This window comes from Gallus gallus, chromosome 28, assembly GCF_016699485.2.
Source record: "Gallus gallus isolate bGalGal1 chromosome 28, bGalGal1.mat.broiler.GRCg7b, whole genome shotgun sequence".
NCBI lineage: Eukaryota > Metazoa > Chordata > Aves > Galliformes > Phasianidae > Gallus > Gallus gallus.
In genome coordinates, this window is record NC_052559.1 from 4,600,293 (window position 1) to 4,618,414 (window position 18,122).

The window sequence follows — 18,122 nt, forward strand, 5'->3', positions numbered from 1 at the left end:
GCTCAGATGTGCGCTCCTGTTGACGACCCACGGGTGTGCGGCACACTCAGAACTCCGCTCCCTTTGGGGCGCTGCAGGAAGGGAGGGCAGAAGGAGTGGGAACGGGCAGCAAAACCCCGCGCTCCGTGCTTGCAGCTCAGCCTGCCTCCCATCAGAGCCTCTGCATAGAGCAGAAAGAGCCACACGTCATCCCCAGAGCTCGGGCTGCGTGGAATTCATAATGTGACTGTAATAGCAACCTGCTTCTGCTTACTCACGTTCTCATTGCTTTCCATGTGATAATAATATCATCTTACAGATCGGCACGGGAGGATTGAAGGCTGCAGCTCTCTTCTCTTTCACTAAAATACCATCTTTAGTTTCTAATTACTGATTGGGAACGTCGCTGTGCAGCCCTTCCCGTGCGGTCGCTGCTCTGCAGCCATCGTTTGCCATCACAACAACCCAACGGCAGTTGGGTTGGCTCCAGGAAGGGAACGGAGCCCCTGCGTGTTCCTGGTCCTGTTCCCAAGAGCTGCACTTTGTGCTCTTCTCTCACTTCCAATTTAAGAAACATTGCTAAAACCATCGGTCTGATATATGAAGTACAACTCCTGCCTTAAGCATTAACAGTTCTCTCTCCTCTCCAGGTATGTTTTATGGTTTCTTAGGAACGGGTCCTGGTTGCTGAGGTGAAGAGTTACCCCATGGAGAGGAGACGGTTCTGCTTGGAATAAAGCAAAGGTTGCCTTATTTTGTTGCCCGTTATCCGTCCTCCTGCCCTGTGGGGACATGGAGGAGTTTCTGCTGCAGCCAGCAGCGGCTCAGGCTGTGCACCATGGGCAGGATGCGGCCAGAAGGTTCCAGAACGGACTGCTCAGCACTGAGCACAGCACAGCCTCGGGAAACGCACCTCATCCTGTTTGGAGCCACGCAGAACTATTGCCAGATCTCCCAATATGAAATATTCCGCATCGCAGTGACCCAACTCCTTTCCTACCCTTCCTTCCATCCGCACCACCTCCAATAAGTGAGCGCCGTCCTCCCAAAGGCGCTCTGAGGTCAAAGCCCACCACCTCCCGTGCTGTGGGCAGAAGCCTCAGCTTTCTGCTGCTGGAACGGGAGGCACGGTCAGCCCTTGCAGATAACCCCCTTGTTACGTGAGCAAACACGGCCTTTGCTTGAGGTGCAAATGGCGGAGGATGAGGAGCACAGGAGATGGCAGCGCTGCCCATTTCAGCTCCAGCTTTTTGTCCTGGCTGATGTTTGGGTGCCGCGGAGGCAGACACAACGTTGGGTGTGCTTTCCATTCCTTTAATTCAGCACGAACCTTCCCAGATAGAGAGTAACGAGATGTCTCTCGCTGGGTACAACCCCAGGCCACCGTGTTCCGTGCACAGCCCCACAGCCCACCCACATCCCAGCCCCACTGCTGCCCCACAGCACTGCAGAGCTCCGGCTCCCACCCCCCGCGCGGGGCGCACCGCGGCTGGCAGGCGTGCAGTTCTGTATCAGCAGCCACGTGCAAATCGGTGGCTGCAGCCACGTCACCCTGTAATACGTCGATGCGCACACTGTGCCCCAGGCAACCAACTGGCTGTGCCAGTTCTCATCTACAGTTTGTGTTTTTTTTTTTTTTTAATTAATTAATGCACATTTTTTGCTAATCCTGGGTCAGAATTGGAGGGACGGCCCCTCCGGGCAGCGTAGCAGAGTTCAGCAGACCGTAACCCTGTGCTCTATGCTGCTTTATCTCATGTTTTGTGTTTTGGACAGCATAGAACTCCCAGTTCCCACTTTGATAAGCAGTTTGTTCTGTCGCTAGGAGACACACCCTTTCTTTGTAAATGTTACAAATCAAGCATATCTAATCCATTATTCACTAGCTGCTGCAGCTTCCCACTTCCATCTATTAAGAGGTAGCAACCGTGCCAGAAATGTCACAGTGGTCTCATGTGACAGGTGGCGTTGATTGAGCCTCCATGGTTCGTAATGTCACTGCTGGTCAATGGGAACGTGCAGCACAGCCCAGCGGCACCGCGGCCCGCAGGAGGAGCAGCCGGCACTGCGCTCCAGGCCTGGGAACGGCGTCAGCGCTCTGCTGTAGGCAGACAGCTCTGATTGCTGCTTTCTGCTCCTATCTGCTCTATTATTACAGTTGATGTTTCTTTCATGCTTGTCACTGCGTAAGATTTTGATTCCGAGGTTTCATTTCAGGTTTATGGCGGAGTCAATGGGAAGGGAGGTGGAGCTGCACGTGGTGAGCGGTGGGACGGGACCTCCATCCACGCACTCTTCGCCACTCCACAGCTCACACAAAGCATTGGGTGTGAGAGCTGCCTCACAGCGGGGCAGACGCGCTCGGGCCAACCCGCAGTCGCTGCTGTGAGGCTCAGGAAGGCCGCATTCACCATCCTGACACGGCCTGAGGCTGACAGCAGTGTCACAGCAGCAGCGGCATTACTTTCACTTGCTGCCTGGAAGCGGTGCCATGCACAGCAGGGCCCAGCCCTGCGTCTGACAAACATCTCCCCACGTCCATTGCCCAAGCTTTGGGGAAGTTAAGCAATTCTCACTCGACAGTGTTTGCAGAATGCCATTTCTATGCACAACACCGCCCCACGAAGTGAAGCACATCAGAACCCCACAGCACAACGTGGGGCTGAGGCCTGAAGTCACGGCGCGCACCACAGCATTACCTCAGGCAGAAAGGAGGGCTGTCCGTCTGTCCGTGGCCCCACAGAGCACAGTGACCGCGTTCTGTGACTGCTTACCCTGAACTCCCCCACACAGACCTCCAAAGCATCTCCGAGGTGCTGTCATTACTAAAGGAACTTGAGAAAAGCAAAGGCTGCAACTTCTGCTTGACAAAGCAGTCATTGTGTGCAGGGAGACTGCCGCCCATTGGGGCAATTAACCGTTCGGTTCGTCAGTGCAGAAGGTGACATTCCTCCATGGCTTTGGGGGGCACAGCTCTGCAACAGCACTGCAGGTGGCAGAAGTGATGGGGTTCAACCTCCAATGCAGCACTTCACCCTTCAAAAGAAGGCACCCACAGAACGTCAGTGCTGTGAAGTTAAATGGCAGCCGATGCTGATTTGGAGGACTGAACGTTTCTGGAGGGCAGCGACCCCTCCCAGGGCTTTTCAACACAGCTCCTCATTTAGAAGTGTCAAAACCTCACAGCCAACACACGGCTGAGGGTAACGCGGAGCTTCTGCAAGCTGGATTCAAAACAAGTCTATTCTCAGTATGAAAGGGGAAAATGTTGCAGACAATGAGGAAGTGCTATCGTCGGAACGTCCCACTGCCACACACAATTCCAGCACCGCTCTCTGCTCTAAAAGAAATGCTCAGCACTGAAATCCCTGCAGGGGAAGCAGCAAACAGCTCGGATTCAAACACCGTTTGGCGGCACTGATGGAGAACGGGGAGAGACCAACAGCGCAGCTCAACGTCTGGAAGCGCGGCATCGTCACAGCGCTGCACTTCCATTCATTTGGAAGCTCCTGTAGAACACAAAGGCGTTCTGTTCGGACAGAGCTGCTCCGCTGGGATGGGCTCAGAGGAGAGTTCGATTTTCGCGAGCACACCACGCTGTGACCAACAGATTTTCCCCCCTCGCCTCCCCTCCGCTGTGATCCACGCGCAGAGAAGCCGAAATATCCCCACCTCGTGGTCAGAAGGAGCAAACGGCGAAAAGCACAGCAGCCACGGGCGGCTCTGCAGCGCAGCACTGCACCCAACACACACAGCTTCAGGTAAAGGACAGCACAGGTGCAGAACGGCTCCAGCTACATCACCAACACCTGAGGATGGCTGTGAGACTGTTACAACCAACCCCGCTTTATTGGAGGCTATTTTCTTCCAGCTGTAACAGTTTAAGAAGTTTTCTCTAGTTTTATCAGTTATCTCTCAGGAATCCTAATTGGAGAAGGAAACTCCTGACCACAGAGTTTGTCCCAAGAGGTAAAGGCTGATTTTTTTTTCCCACCCTCTTTCTATTTCTGTCTGGAAAACAGCAGCTTCCTTGAGATGTTTGTACAGGTGAGGTCTATGCTGTACGGGGTGCACTGTGTGTACAGCTCCACACTGCCACGGCCACTGCGTTTTCTTATGCAAGAACAAAACATAACCGACAATGAGTGAGAAGAGCAGTGCATCGAAAAGGGAAGCAAACACAACTTCAGCCCTCCCATAGTAACACCAAACTGAAGAAGTCTGCAAAAACAAACATTCCTCTTAGCAGAAGGTGAGCCTGAGAATGATTTTACCTGTCGGCACTCTCTGAATCCAAGCCAGGACAGCAACTCAATAGCAGCGTTCTTTTCCTACACCCTACAGCTGTGTATGTACACAACCTTGTAATTAAATATCCTGTTGGCAGCAAGATCCTAGCACAGCACAGTAAAGCTGTTAAAGAAAAAAAAAAACCTGGGACTTCAACGGAGCATTATTTATATCCCTATTGAGCAATGCCTTTCAGAAGTTGTAACACTTGCCACAACCACATTAAAAACAGAGGACCGTATCTATCTGCTCAGGAATTTTTTAGGAGCTCAGTATGAACTGCTATCTTTAACCTGGTCCTTCCCTCAATAGGCAATGGTATTAACTGGGGAGAAACATGTAACAAAGTACCCAAAAATGCTCTCCATGAAACCAGTCATGGAATTCATCAACTGCACAGACAAGGTGGGAGGAGAGGCCATGGACGGCCTCCTCCAGGACACCACGGGCAGCAAGAATTGCTACTGACACTTATCACACCAGCTGAGCCTTCTGACTTGTGCCAGTTAAAAAAAAATCATTTTAGTTTGGGGAAAATTCTGATAAAGAGAATCATGCTGATGAATATAAAACAAACGACAATTAACATTATCCAGAGCAGCCAGTTGACCGATTTCTTCGCATGCTGTTCAAGGCGGTCAGATTCATCCTTCAGCTTCTCAAAGTTCTGGTCTGCCATCCGGAGAGAGTGGGACAGTGTCTGGGGGCAGAGAGAACACAGCGCATCAGCAGAGGTACACGGAGGGTAAAATGCACTCAGCCTGCCCAGGACTGAGATCAAATGCTGCTGACAGCCTGAGCAGTAAGGACTCTTATCTCGTGGGGATGACTGCAGTACCTGTAAGTCAGTTGTGAAAACCAAGGTCCTAACAAATAGATTTATTTTAACAAGTGCCAGTTGTCAAAGTGAAGCACCAACAGTTCCAAACAACATCAGTTACGGACAGAACGCTTTTCAGTTTCAGGAATTCTGATTTGAAAGTTCTCATCACCAATTCTTCCAACAGAGAAAAGGTTTACAGTTGCGCTGCAGAAGCCAACAGGCATTGCCTGCAAATCTCCCTCACTCTAATCTCATCTGGAAGTTACAACTTTTGTTTCTAACATATTAGCGATTTAACCTCCTAGATTGCAAACTGAAGAGTCAGCGTTGTCACACACTCTACCTGGTTGTCTTGTTTTATCACATTCTGAGCAGCCAAAGTGTTGTTTTTGAGACTGCGAGCCAAACTTAGCATTTCCTCTGCTAACTTTTCCTGCATGTCTTGATGGTGCTGTAACACAGCATCCAGCTCCACTGCTGACTGCTTCTCATCAGGTGCAAGGCCTCTGCAAGGGCACAAGGGAAAAAGAAGAGGGATTTGTATTTATGAGCTGACCTCCCAGTGGTTCCCCAGAATGTGCAACTCTCACAAAACAACACACGCTGCACCCAAATGGAAACGTGTCTGTGATTTAAGGCCACTGGGAAAGTAGGTCCCAAAGTGTGGAGCATCAAAATAAGAAACTCTGACTTACTTCCGCTTCCTTATGTTCGGCTCCTCAGAATCTGGAAAAGAAGAATTTGTGTTTTAGCACATTACACAACACCATGCAATCACAGGCTGAAAAAACAAGTTCTTTGCAAGATTTTCTTTCCCAAAGATGTAATCCCAGTTGGCCTTCTACACTGGGGAATAAGGATTTCAAATAACCACCTGTTTTCCACCAGGAAAAGACGGTACATAACATCATACATTTGGGTGAGAGAAAAAAAACAACCCGAGATGAATCACATCCCTGAGGGCACAGCTTAGCCCATGGGCCGCGGTGTTCTCTTTCAGGACACGTCAGATTGGCCTCACTCCAGCCACTGTTACAGTAGCTATGGAAACCACAAATTAATTCCTACCGGTTCCCTACATGAACAACATGGCTGTATATTTAAGAGAAGTTAAATAACACCTACTCTGAGCTCCTAAGATCACATGGTTTGCTCGCAGCAGAAGAGAACGTTAGCAGCGACAAACACAAACTGTCCTTGCTAATGCTAGAATTAAAACAGCTGTTTCAGAATGATTCTAGAGAAATAGGTTCCCGCAAGTCTCTTCTGCTGCACAGGTAACAGTGTTATGCTCTCACCTATTCAGTGTTTGTTTTGTTTTTCTAAATCTTGTATCTTGACACGAAGTGAGGCAGTAATTTAAAAGTACACCCTGGTCAGCCTCTAACATCTGACCTTCCTCTTTCTTTACCCATAAAGCTCAGGTCGATTAAAGTTAGAGAAAATGAGATTAAACTTACCACTGATAGCCAAGGGATCCTGGGAGGCAGGAAGAGAAACAGAACAGAAGATTACACAGGGCTAGTGAAAAGGCTCATGAGGTACAATCATATGAATCACAGAATCAAAGACCTCCATGCACAGTATGGCACCTGTGCCCAGTATTTAGATTATCCATAGGAAAAATAAAAAGGTGACTCCACCCCCAGCCTGGGACATATCTGAGGTACAGCCACCAAAGGCAACCAAACGTCATAAGAGACCATCTACAAACTAACAGTAAAGAAGCAGCAGCACCAAAACATACTGTACCAAGCAGCTCACTCCTCATCTTGCCTGTGCAACGAGCCTTTGTCTGCAGATGAACTGTTTTGGTAGCTGGGGTTCTCTCCTTGACTGTAGTAGGAGTGCGCCCAGGGGCTAAGAACTGATTTGCCAGTGCCTTTTCAGTTGATGAAGACTGTAAGTAAGAAGAAACGATGAGAAAGAGTCACAAACATCATTCTGCAGTGTAAGGCCACCTGGATGTATGACTGAGGATTTAGGGAGCGCTTCCACAGCTGCTGGAACAGTCATGGAATTTAGCAAACTCCACAGTTTGGAGAAGGAAGAAAGAAGTTGCAGATTTCACACAGTAGCCTCTTTCAACAAAATACAATCTATTTATTCACTCTTGTCAAGGATTGCCTGATAAGATTTTAATAAGAGTTATCTTGAGATGTAAGATAAAAGCAAGCATAGGAACAAGGCAAGAAGGAGAATTTAAGTAGAGAATACTTCTTAAGTCTTTCCAAGGTAAATGAATATATCTTACCAATTTTTCAGCTTCTAGAAGTCCCTTTAGAAAGTCTACTTTACGTGTGTATTCATTGAGCAGTTCTGGGGGAGGCTTGCTATTGGAATTGGAAAAAAAACAAACATGTGAACACCAAGAAGCATCACCATTTTCTTTTGTTTAGAAGACTTTTCATATCAAATTAAACAGTGTGGGCTTTTTCAAGCAAGAAATAGCCTCAGTTGGGAGCATACCTGCAGCCCCCTCAGGCCACCTTGCCAAGGCACTGCCAACCAGAGAAGCGCTGTGCAGAGCCAAGGCTGACAAGGAGAACGAAGCGTGTGTGTGAGCATGGCAGAGCTGCACAACTCCCCGATGCACTTGGGTCAGGGCAACCCCAGATATATGAACAGACTGAGAGAAGAACACTCTGACAGCAGCCCTACTGAGGAACCAGGGGTTCTGGTGGATGAAAAACTGAACACAAATCAGCAGTGTATGCTTAGAGCCTGGAGAACCAACGGCATCTTGGGCTGCATCAATAGGGATAGGAGGGGTGGCACAGGGCATGGAGGGGATCTCTCCCGCTGCTCTGCCCCTATGAGACCCCACTTGGAGGACTGCATCCAGGCCTGGGACCTCCAGCACAGGAAAGATGTAGAATTTCTGGATTAGGTCCACAAGAGGGCCACGATGATACTCAGAGCACAAAGAATGGTGAGGGAACTCGGGGTGTTCAGCCTGGAGCAGAGAAGGCTCCGAGGAAACCTTACTGTGGCCTTTCAGTACCTAAAGGGAGGTTGCAGACAGCGACAGGACAAGGGGGAATGGTTTTAAAACCATTAAAACTCCAAGATGTCACGGGAGGGTTTTCAGTGAGAGGGCGGTGAGGCCCCAACACCACGACGTGATTCCGGACAGGGCTGCGGCTGCCTCCGCTCACCCCCCCCTCACCTGGACTGCTTCTTCAGCTCCCGCAGCATGTCCTCAAGGGCGGCCACGTACTGAGGAGAGAAAGGCTTTCAGTCGTCAGCACTACAGATAGATATTAATCCCAGCAATAGCCGCGGCACGGCTGGGAGCGCGGTCGGGCTTTAATGCTCTAACACCGGCTACCTCTGTTTACTTCGAGTAACAGAATCGTGCTGCTGAAGGCCGAGAGCTTTTCCCAGCCAGTCCCACCCCAACAAGAAGGCTGGGCCGCGCCTCACCTTCTCCAGCCGCCACTCCTCGGGATCCCGCCGCTCCGCCGCCAGCGCCTCGCACCGGCTCAGCAGCCGCATCAGATTGAGCTCCAGCCGCGTCGCCGCCATGGCGGACAGCCGACACCGGAAGGCATCTCAGCACCGCTTCCGGGCGGGGCGCGGGCGCCATCTTAGGGCGGGGCGCGGGCGCCATCTTAGGGCGGGGCGCGGGCGCCATCTTAGGGCGGGGCGCGGGCGCCATCTTAGGGCGGGGCGCGGGCGCCATCTTAGGGCGGGGCGCGGGCGCCATCTTAGGGCGGGGCCGGGTGCCGTTGCCCAGCAGCGCTCGGTTTTATTTTAAAACTCCATACAACGATGGAGCGCCGGCGCTCCTCCGTCACAGCTCGGACGTGAAACAGGGCGCACGGCCCACGAGCGGGGATTTCATCCCAGTTCCACAGCGTGTGCACAGCGCTCTCCTTCAGAGCGTTGATCAGCACACAGATGGGGGCTGAGGCAGCTCTGCACAAACGCTGGGGGAGCCGCACGTTTGCTGAAAGGGCACCAAAATGCTTATGGTGACACTTGGACATGAGTGCTTCCTCTGGGGAGAGAGCTTTCTCAATGGCTGACAAAGAGTGATTCCAGTCAGCAGTTCCCTCTTCAGGCATTGCTCACCACACAGCACAGACAGGGAAAAGGACGTTGATAAATGAACGCGGACTTTTTAAAAAGTGCAATGTATTAATAAACATTTTTGTACATTTGGTCTCAGTTAAGGCTATTACATCAACAGTTCTGTAAACCACACAAAGTTGTCATAAAAACATAAAAAATTAAGGCAACGTACACTGACACAAACTCACTGTTGGTCCCATTAAAGTCCACTGTAAGGCAAATGGAAGAAGGCACGCAGCAGAAACGGGATGTTGTTTTTTTACCTGTACACTCATGGATAAGTTCACAGCCTTCAAAGCCTTAAGAAACTAAAGTTCAGAAAAATCCAGACAGCTTCAGTATTTCACTCATCTGTACATGTAAGGTGGGAATAAGGGTCTGAAAACCTCCGTTTTACTTTTGCTGTTGGTTCATATTCCTCCAAAAGTTCCTGAGCGTGGGCCATTGCAGACCCTTGTGCAATGTATATAGAGTGGACTTTATCAGTTCGTATTGCTGGCTGCTCCCTTCGTCTCACCACTATTGGAGACTCTTCATCAGCTGAAGTCTTGCCCTGAGATTCTGTACATTTGAAAATCCCAGGAGGAAGCTTGATGTTTGCTGTTGGCATCACTGGAGTTCGACGGGGCACCTTAATCTTGGACAGTGTTAAAGATGATCTACGTCTTGAAGCCAGGGATGCAGACAAAGAACTTGAAGAGGTTTGCAAAAGAGAAGGCACTGTGCAAATGTCTTTGGCAGGCACGTTGGAGCTCTGAGCGCAGCACTGTACTCCAGAAATAGTAATTCCTTTAAAGAAACAATACACTGAAAGCATGCATAAAAATGTAACTTGATAGAAGCAGGTGTGACCAGGCAGCATCTGGTCACCTGACTCTATGCAATGAAATACGTAGAATAAAAAAAGCACACACTACCTTAATACTGACCTTCGGTATCCATCCGTCCTGTTCTCTCTTCTAGCAGGCTCTCTGTGCTTGCTGAGGTCTCAGAGTCCACATTTTCCTCATCAGAGCCTCGCTGATCAAGCTCAGGTAACCGATATGTTATGTCTTCCCTACATCAGAACAGAAAGAGCACTTGTGATAGGAGCAACCTTAGGCAACACATATTTCAGAGGTAAACCTTCCTGCACAGTCATTAAATAGTAATTCTCATAGTATTTTCTCTCGTCCTGGCTTTTACGTTTTCCTTTTCACCTTTATAAAAGCCTGCAGAACATAATTAACAGATACAGGGTTTTCAAACCTGTGACTTACTTTTCTTCCTTTATTGACTGTATCCGATCAATGAGAATCTCCTTTTCTCGGTTATCAGCTTCAGAAACTTCCTCTTCTTCATGCAGAGAGTCCAGTTCTGAACTGCCACTGTCATTTCCTTTGACTTGTGGACTTTTACTCTACGAGACAAATTTATGACTCAGTTCTAAGCACCTACTCATGTCCTACTAGCTACTAGCTGCAAGGTGGGAGACGAATGAGCAGGACAGTTGAAGGGCTCATGGATGAAGAACTGTTAGTCATACAAATGTTTCAAAAGGTGATGTATATCATTTTTCCTATTAATCTGATTTGTGGTTTTGTTACATTTTGTGAAGCAGTTGTTTGATTTACCAGCCTCACCTTAGTTTTACGTATAAGAAAAGTTAATACATACAAGTTTCACTCAGAATGTCTACGAAATACCAAAGCCAAGGCACAACAGGTGAACAGCACTGCATGCAGTCAGGAGAGAAAGTTGCACCCCATACATGCAGTCTTGACTATTCAAAAGTTTTTAAAACCCAGTTACATGTGTTGTAAGAAGTTTAGCCATGCAGTGGTACCATTAAAAACCAAACCAACAACATGCATGCTGAACACAGGCAGTGTACATACCAGCATCCCCTCATACGGGGAAGAAAACCCAAGTTTTACAGGCCATAGCTAGAGAGAGATAAAGATCAAATACACCATAATACGACTTCTGATCAGACAGAGGTGGTTTTTGTTGTTTGCTTTTTTTTTTTTTTTGAAACAGTACAATTAAAAAAAAAAGAAAAAGCATATTTGTGATAACAGAACACAGAATATTTTTTGTCCACCATCTCTGAAGTGAAGGAACTCCTCTGCCATTCAACAGACTGCAATCTTAATTCTACTGATTGAATTACATGGAAATAGATTTAGATTACTGCCAGAGCAAAGCCCAACACTCCCCCATCCTTCATTTATCATACTCTAGTACAGCTGTATATTTATTTCCTACCTATTATTCTGGGCAAACCCAAATCCCTTTTCCTCTCATCTGCTAATTGATCTTGACTCACAGAATGGGATGGATGGGAAAAGTTAGCAGGACATCCCCTCACAGAGTTAGTGAGATGCCTTCTGCTGGATGGTGAGGTTCTGTGATTTATTTCAGAACTTACCGTGTTCTGCCGAAGCAATGAGAGCCTCCGAAAAGCAATGCTCTCAGCTGCTTCCAGCTGATTTATTTCATCCATTTTTATCTTGTACTTCCTTATCTGCTCCTTTATCAGCATCTCTACACACCTGCACAAAAGGGGAAGAGTTTATTGAACAGTCTCATGCTACAGAAGTATGAGTGTTGTAACAAACACAGGTGGGCAGTACTTCCATGCTTTGAAATACTCCTCTGCAGCAGACTGTTCAAACTTACATGGTTGTTTTTGAAACATCCTTCATGCTGGTTAAAGGGTCAGAGGTATCAGGACAACGCAAGAGGCATGGAGCAAAAACAATGGCCAAGGCATTGGGTGACATACGGTTGACATCTTCTATCAAAGCCACTCTGAAATTCAATGTTCAGAAGAAGGAAAAGTTTATTAATATTCCAGCAAGGTCCAATTAATCTGACAAAACTTTGCCACAGTTCCCTAATACAGATATAAGGAGACCACAGAGGTACTACTACAACAGTGCAAAGGAGTGCTTTAAAATGGATTTCACACCTGCCAAATACAAGAAAAAGGAACAGAAAACCACCCAGGTTAAGCTGTTAGGTACTAGTGTGAAAGTCTGGTGGGTGATTCAGTGCCTCCCCTTCAAAAATCACTTCTCCCTATGTTCAGGGGGTCACTCAGAAACTCCTCAAGTTCCCTGGATGAAAGGAGTTCCTTTATCAGCATCACTGATCTCTGCTCCCAAGACTAGCATGTGTGCAAGCATTTACAATCCTTGGGCAGTCCCTACCAATTATATTATCATCCACAGTTCACTATTTACCTGTATTTACCATATTGTGCCATATTAATCCTAGCATTCAGAAAAACCTCACTAAGTATTTCAGATCTATATTGTCTTCGAAGTTGTCCTTGCCTGATTGGATGCATCAGGTGGTAGAAGCAAGCACACATCTGTTTTTAAACAACTACCAACATCAACTCTTTCATTTCTAAACCAGCAAAACAATCCCTACAGTGATTCTCAAGGAGTTTAAGTTATTAGAAAGCTTCAAAGAAAGACTCAAAAAAGTTGAATGGAGTTTGACTCCAAGTGAAATAATTTCTTACTTGACTAGATGGAAGATGAGCCGTTCCAAGGTATCATGATTTGCTTGTGGAAGCTGTTCAAGGACACTGTAAATGGCACAAAGTTGCTCCTGTTTTTCTGGTAGTTCTGCACAAGGGGAGAAAGCAGAAGATTGTAACTGTTGTGCAACACTAGTGGAAAGGAGCCAAGCACGTTCTGATATTGTCTCAAACAGTCTACAATAGATAAATTTCCTAGAAGCCATGCTTCTATCTCACTTACCAATTGATATAATTGAATGCTGAAGTACCCTGATGGCATTGCAATCTACCTACTTTTTCAGATGTATCAATGTACATGTGTGTCAATCAAACACTGCATCAAGATCTTCAATACCTAAGGTGCCTTACTGCTACCGAAGTTATATGAATCTAAAGGAGACTTGAGCTATCTAGATATCTGAATCTAACCCAGAACACCAAGGAGAAAACCTACATGAAAGAAAGCTTGTTTATGTGTTCGTTGTTCTTAGAAATGGTGGTTGTATAGTGACATTCTGCTAGCAAAATAAAGGAACTCTGAAGCAAGAGGTCATATTAGCTAGAAAGTTTCCTGTAAGATGTTTTACATAAAGTTTAAAATCATTGCTGTAAATCAATTAGAAGAAAGCTGTTCAAGCTACCACAAACATCTTAGAGATCGTTTTCCCAAGGAAATAGTGAGATAACAGGAAATAAAACATTGTTTCAATCATTTCTATAACCTACCTACAGCACGGAGAAAATCATTGTACTGTGCTGATGTCATTAGTGGATCTGGTAATTCTCGTAACCATTGCTTAAGGATCCCTGTGATGGTGTGAATAGGGTAGTTCTCCAGTTTCACTGAGTTTGGATCTGAAATGAAATGTTTTAATCTAATGCAGTTCATTCCTTCGATGCACACAATGTGCAACTGGGTGGTAACAGAAGGAAAAAATCCACTGATAGGCACTTATACAGTACAAAGTAGCTTTTGCCAGCCAACAAAAGTAATACAGACTGCATGTTGAAAATATGCCTGCTAAAAAGCTGTTCTTAAAATACATGTGGCAGATGCTTTCAGAGCAGAAAAGAATTGAGGGGCAAACTACAATCATGCAAGGAAGTCAAAAGGGTGGACAAGGTTGCCAGACCTGCTTGCAGCAGCTGTTTTAGCTCCTTCATACGATTTGCGGATCCTGATTTCCTGTAAATGCCTTCAGTGTAGAGGCCGTGCATCTCCACATGCTCTAGCAACTTCTCCATGACAATGGGGACTGAATTTCTCTCACTGGTCAGGGAACTCACAGACACTCCAAAGTGACGTGGTTCTGCATCCTGTTCATTCTGGAATTGATACAGGCCAAGCACTATGAATGTCTATTCCCAAGATAGAAAATTCTATTGTTTTCCATTAAAATCAACCTATGAGTCCAGAAAACAAAAGCTGAATGTTTTATTCTAACTTCCTACAAACCTTTGATCATAATGCAGATTTCCTTAGTTACAGCAGTAAAGAGATTCTGTAAAAAGCACCAAAGAAGCTTTTTAATGGTTTATCCAATGCAGCACACATACTGAGGGAGTTCCCTAACTAGCTCAGATATCACCTTTTAAGAAGAATGTTTTGTTCCTACTGCTGCAGGGCCTGGCTTCAATTACATGCAAACATGACAAGGAACATAACTCAAATAAGTTTATTTCAGTGTTAGAACATCTGTTCTTCATTTGTTGAGCAAAGACAACAGCATTCTGCATACATCACCCATGGTATCTCAGTATGGCACCCCAGATCTATGGCTCTTACCTTTTTCCCACAGGACGTACAGCTGCTCTGGATTTTGGACATGCATTTCTTGTGACAAGTCAACTTGCAAACTAGAGAGAGTAACAATTGTTAAAACATTTCAAATGATGTTATAATACTAAGAATTTTACTGCTCACTACAGCACACCTGGACCAGCCAAAGTTTCAAGGAATTTACACGCTTTCATGAACCACTTAGGCTAGAAAAGACCCACAAGATCACCAAGTCCAGTCATCGCCTGACCTACCAAGTCCCATCACTACACTGTGTTGCATGCTTCACGTGCCTCTCAAATACCTCTGGGGATGGGTACTCCCTCACTTCCTTGGGCATCACATTCCAACACTTGACCACCCTTTCTGTAAAGAAACTCTTCCCAATATCCAGTCTAAATCTCAACTGGTGAAACCTAAGACTGTTGATTTTGTAAGCTAAGTGGCAAGAATGAGACATTTTCACTTACCACTGCAGAGACAGGCCTTTTCCATGGGCCAGATGTACGATGAGCAGTGTTCACATGACTGCCGAATGCTCACTTGGTAGTTTGTGAATACATGACCATTGTGTTCTTCAATCTGATGGAAGACAGAGAAAAAACAATGGACTTTTCCCCACCCTCCTTAAAAAAAAAAAAAACAAAGCAAAGAAACAAGAAAACCCTATACACTATTTTCGATTTTCTGCTTTTCTTTTTGCAATTACAGCTGATGGTTTTGACTTTGAAACCAAACTTCTCTCTAGCATTAGGCAGTTGGGTTTTTCCCATGACCAATAGGTCATTTCCTAACTGATTTGCTGCCTTGGTTCAAGTTCATCGGTACAATACAAACACTAGCTATTAGTTTGTTATTAATGTTTTAACAGTTGATTTGTTTTTAAACAGTGCCTCAACTGAGAAAGTCATTGAGTTCTAAAAGATGCTACAGACATTTCAGTACAAAAACCATGCTCTGGAAACAGTGTTCTCCCTGTGTTCTCAGACGACAGCTGAGGACCCTGAGCATTGCAAAAAGGAAAGTACTTACCGCACGATCTTGTTTCCGCTTCTTCTTCTGGGCTTTGGTTTGCTGCAGTGAAGTGCAGAACAGGCATTAGCCTTCAAAATCCAGAAATTCCACTCCATTTTCTCCTATTCAGTTTACCAGACTCTACTTCACCTCCAGATACTAGAGACGCTACACTGCGGGTTTAACTTCTATGAGGCTCATCTGAGCTCACACTGACTGTGAACTTTCTAAAAACCAGTTGAGCTCACTGCCTGATGACTAAGCAATTCCAACTCCAAAACCTTTAGAGAAAGCTCAAGTTTTCACTGAATACAACGTGCAAGTATTTTAAGATTCTGAGAACGTTAAGAGCAAGCTAAATAACTAAGTTTCATAATGGTGTATCAGCATTCAAAAATTGCTATGTGGGTGATTTGCGTAGGGAAAGAATTTCCTAAATAATCAAGGGTGATGCCATTGGAAAGCTTTCAGAGGTAACAGCTTCCTTAACCCAGGAGAGTAACATAGTTTAGACATCCTCCAAGTCAGTAGCAGTGTAGGTTTTATACCTTGGGCTGTTCAGATTCTTCTTTTTTTGTATATCCTCTGATGAATTCATCTAGAAGGGATTGGAAGAGATTCAAAACCAGTTTGACTTCTTTCTCTTCCCTTTTTTTGGCCAGATTTGTAACTAGAAGCTGGTAGTTCTCCACCAGATCTTTGTAGCCAACATGGATTTGCCCATTCTAAAAAGAAGGAAAAAATACTATTGAGAAGGCAGTCTTTTTGCATACAGTTGATACAGATTTCAGGTATTTAAGTGTTCACTTGCAGAGGTGAAAAAGCCTGCTTGTGATTAAAGTAAAATACAACGGCTCACGACAGGAAAGAAGTTACTACAGTTCCATATTATGCTCTAGAAGGGCACTTGGCTCAGACAAGTCTGAGTCAGAAGAATATTGGAAAAGGTGTTGGCAACTCTCTTTGGTAAGCAAATACAGCAGTGTGAAGGGGTGGAAGATAGCAATATCCAAGCATTTCTTGAAGTGAGTTACAGATGATGATGAGAAAAGGGAAACAAAGCAGTCTGCTTAAGACTACATCAGAACCATAATATGTTTATCAAGTTTAATATTCTGCCTTGAAATCTGTGCTAAGAATTGCTGATTTGCTTTGTTAAAGAGCTGTAGTCAAACATTTAACAGCACACTTTATTCATTTATTACCCATTAGTGTTTTTTTTGTTTGTTTGTTTTTAACTTTACTGAGATCTACTACTTACAGGAGCAGAGTACATGGTCTTGATATTTCCTCTAAACTTCTCAGTGGCTTCAAAAAACAAGCATTCAACACCAGATTTCTGGGAGCGCAAGTCATTGATCTAAAATGGAAATACATCTGTATCAAGTTTCTTTAAAGGAACAACCAACCAGTGTTAAGTTTGTTACCAGGTTGAGTCATTTAGGACCTTTCCAATTGTCTAAAGCAACACACTTCATAACGCACTGCGAGGACACAAAAATAGGAGTTAGAGCCCTGTACTTCCCTAAAAGTCTCTTTTCCCCTTTTTTTCTGGGGAGGAGGGAAACAACTTTTGCTGCACACTTGTTTGCACACGAAGGACTAACATGAATACAACCTGTGTTTAATGTAATATAACACATGCAAAAACTTGAAGGAAGGAATAGGAAGGACCTTAATACAGACTCAATGCATTCCAGTTATCAAATAAATTCTCTTTTGCTTTAAATAATATAAGCTTGTGCCTAGAAGAGTCGTCTTTAAAACCCTACAGAAACAATAAGCACAGACCTGAATTTTATCATAGGGGAGTGAATTTTACCTTGTTTAGAAGGAACTCATCAAGATGCTTCAGTTCATTGGCATTTGCAATCTCACGGACTATAGAAGCTCGCCAATTCTGAGACACACTTGAGATCTTGCTGATCTTAATAGTACGGTTCTTCTTTGCTTTACTGCTCTCCTTTACATGGCGCTCCCCTACCTGGAGACGACTTGGCTGCCCAGAAGAAGCTGGGAAATAAATGAATTTATATCCTAAAACAGGGTGACTGAATTCTGCAATATTTGTTTCCAAGCAAAACATTACAGACGCGGTATTTGCAAGATGGCAATCAAGTCATAGAAACTCACCTTCTGAAACTTTCTGTGCTCCTCCTGTTTCTGGAAACAGGAGGCATGACGTGAGTGAGAGTCCATCACCTTCATCAATCACATCAGGATACTCCTTCGGAATTTTCTTGTCTGGCTTTTTCCCCAAAAGTCTACGCAAAGGACTTTTGAAAGCAGACCTGAACATAAAGCAGATGCAGGTTTGTCACATCCAGAATGAAAGCTAACTCTCTTACAAAAAAAAAGGCTCATAAACACAACAGTTAATGTCCACAGTAGGGATAATTTACATTGTGGATATTTACTCTGTTCAACCTGCATAAATACTGAGCCCCAGAAAAGACAGTGTGAAAGCATGTTTAGGCATTATGTTTACCAGAACACTACTTTCAACATACATAGAGACAACAAATCTCATCTCCAAGACACCATTTCTGGCTCAGGAAGTCCCTAAGCTGCAGAATGCCAAAAGCTGGGGAGCTGGCCAAGGGAAAAGCAATACACACTTACTGTGTTCTTAAGCTTTTCCCTTG

The 18,122-nt window shown here is 45.4% G+C and overlaps 2 protein-coding genes across 15 annotated transcripts in view; both read right to left on the reverse strand.

Annotated features, from left to right (window-relative positions):
* Nucleotides 1-3,768: 3,768 nt before the first annotated feature.
* On the reverse strand, nucleotides 3,769-8,637 carry USE1 (unconventional SNARE in the ER 1). The gene is made up of 8 exons (NM_001389311.2): nucleotides 8,519-8,637; nucleotides 8,262-8,311; nucleotides 7,347-7,425; nucleotides 6,840-6,992; nucleotides 6,553-6,571; nucleotides 5,788-5,818; nucleotides 5,436-5,598; nucleotides 3,769-4,969 (listed from the first exon to the last, which is right to left on the reverse strand). The coding sequence occupies exons 1-8, from the start codon at nucleotides 8,618-8,620 to the stop codon at nucleotides 4,787-4,789; spliced, it is 780 nt and encodes a 259-aa protein (NP_001376240.2). The 5' UTR covers nucleotides 8,621-8,637; the 3' UTR covers nucleotides 3,769-4,786.
* Nucleotides 8,638-9,215: 578 nt separating this feature from the next.
* Nucleotides 9,216-18,122, reverse strand: part of MYO9B (myosin IXB) — a 40,444-nt gene continuing 31,537 nt past the window's right edge. For 11 of the 14 annotated variants that reach the window (XM_040653559.2, XM_015300059.4, XM_046904588.1 and 8 more), the window contains 16 exons: nucleotides 17,611-17,768; nucleotides 17,300-17,490; nucleotides 16,739-16,837; nucleotides 16,026-16,202; nucleotides 15,496-15,537; nucleotides 14,934-15,045; nucleotides 14,470-14,540; nucleotides 13,817-14,009; nucleotides 13,410-13,538; nucleotides 12,684-12,789; nucleotides 11,831-11,962; nucleotides 11,580-11,703; nucleotides 11,047-11,094; nucleotides 10,429-10,568; nucleotides 10,099-10,226; nucleotides 9,216-9,958 (listed from right to left, as the gene is read on the reverse strand). In XM_040653559.2, coding sequence (XP_040509493.1) covers nucleotides 9,513-9,958; nucleotides 10,099-10,226; nucleotides 10,429-10,568; nucleotides 11,047-11,094; nucleotides 11,580-11,703; nucleotides 11,831-11,962; nucleotides 12,684-12,789; nucleotides 13,410-13,538; nucleotides 13,817-14,009; nucleotides 14,470-14,540; nucleotides 14,934-15,045; nucleotides 15,496-15,537; nucleotides 16,026-16,202; nucleotides 16,739-16,837; nucleotides 17,300-17,490; nucleotides 17,611-17,768 — 2,296 coding nt within the window. In that variant the 3' untranslated portion in view covers nucleotides 9,216-9,512. The remainder of the gene's footprint in view (nucleotides 9,959-10,098; nucleotides 10,227-10,428; nucleotides 10,569-11,046; nucleotides 11,095-11,579; nucleotides 11,704-11,830; nucleotides 11,963-12,683; nucleotides 12,790-13,409; nucleotides 13,539-13,816; nucleotides 14,010-14,469; nucleotides 14,541-14,933; nucleotides 15,046-15,495; nucleotides 15,538-16,025; nucleotides 16,203-16,738; nucleotides 16,838-17,299; nucleotides 17,491-17,610; nucleotides 17,769-18,122) is intronic. The other 3 variants (XM_046904586.1, XM_046904584.1, NM_001286169.2) reach the window with 1 other exon arrangement.

Bases quoted from the DNA above. Each gene is read 5' to 3' on its own strand.
- USE1 (NM_001389311.2), bottom strand. From the start codon at position 8,620: ATGGCGGCGACGCGGCTGGAGCTCAATCTGATGCGGCTGCTGAGCCGG. The intron at 8,312-8,518 runs GTGAGGCGCGGC...TTCTCTCCTCAG, and splicing joins AGGAGTGGCGGCTGGAGAAG to TACGTGGCCGCCCTTGAGGA. The intron at 4,970-5,435 runs GTAGAGTGTGTG...CTCTGCCCCCAG, and splicing joins TGATAAAACAAGACAACCAG to ACACTGTCCCACTCTCTCCG.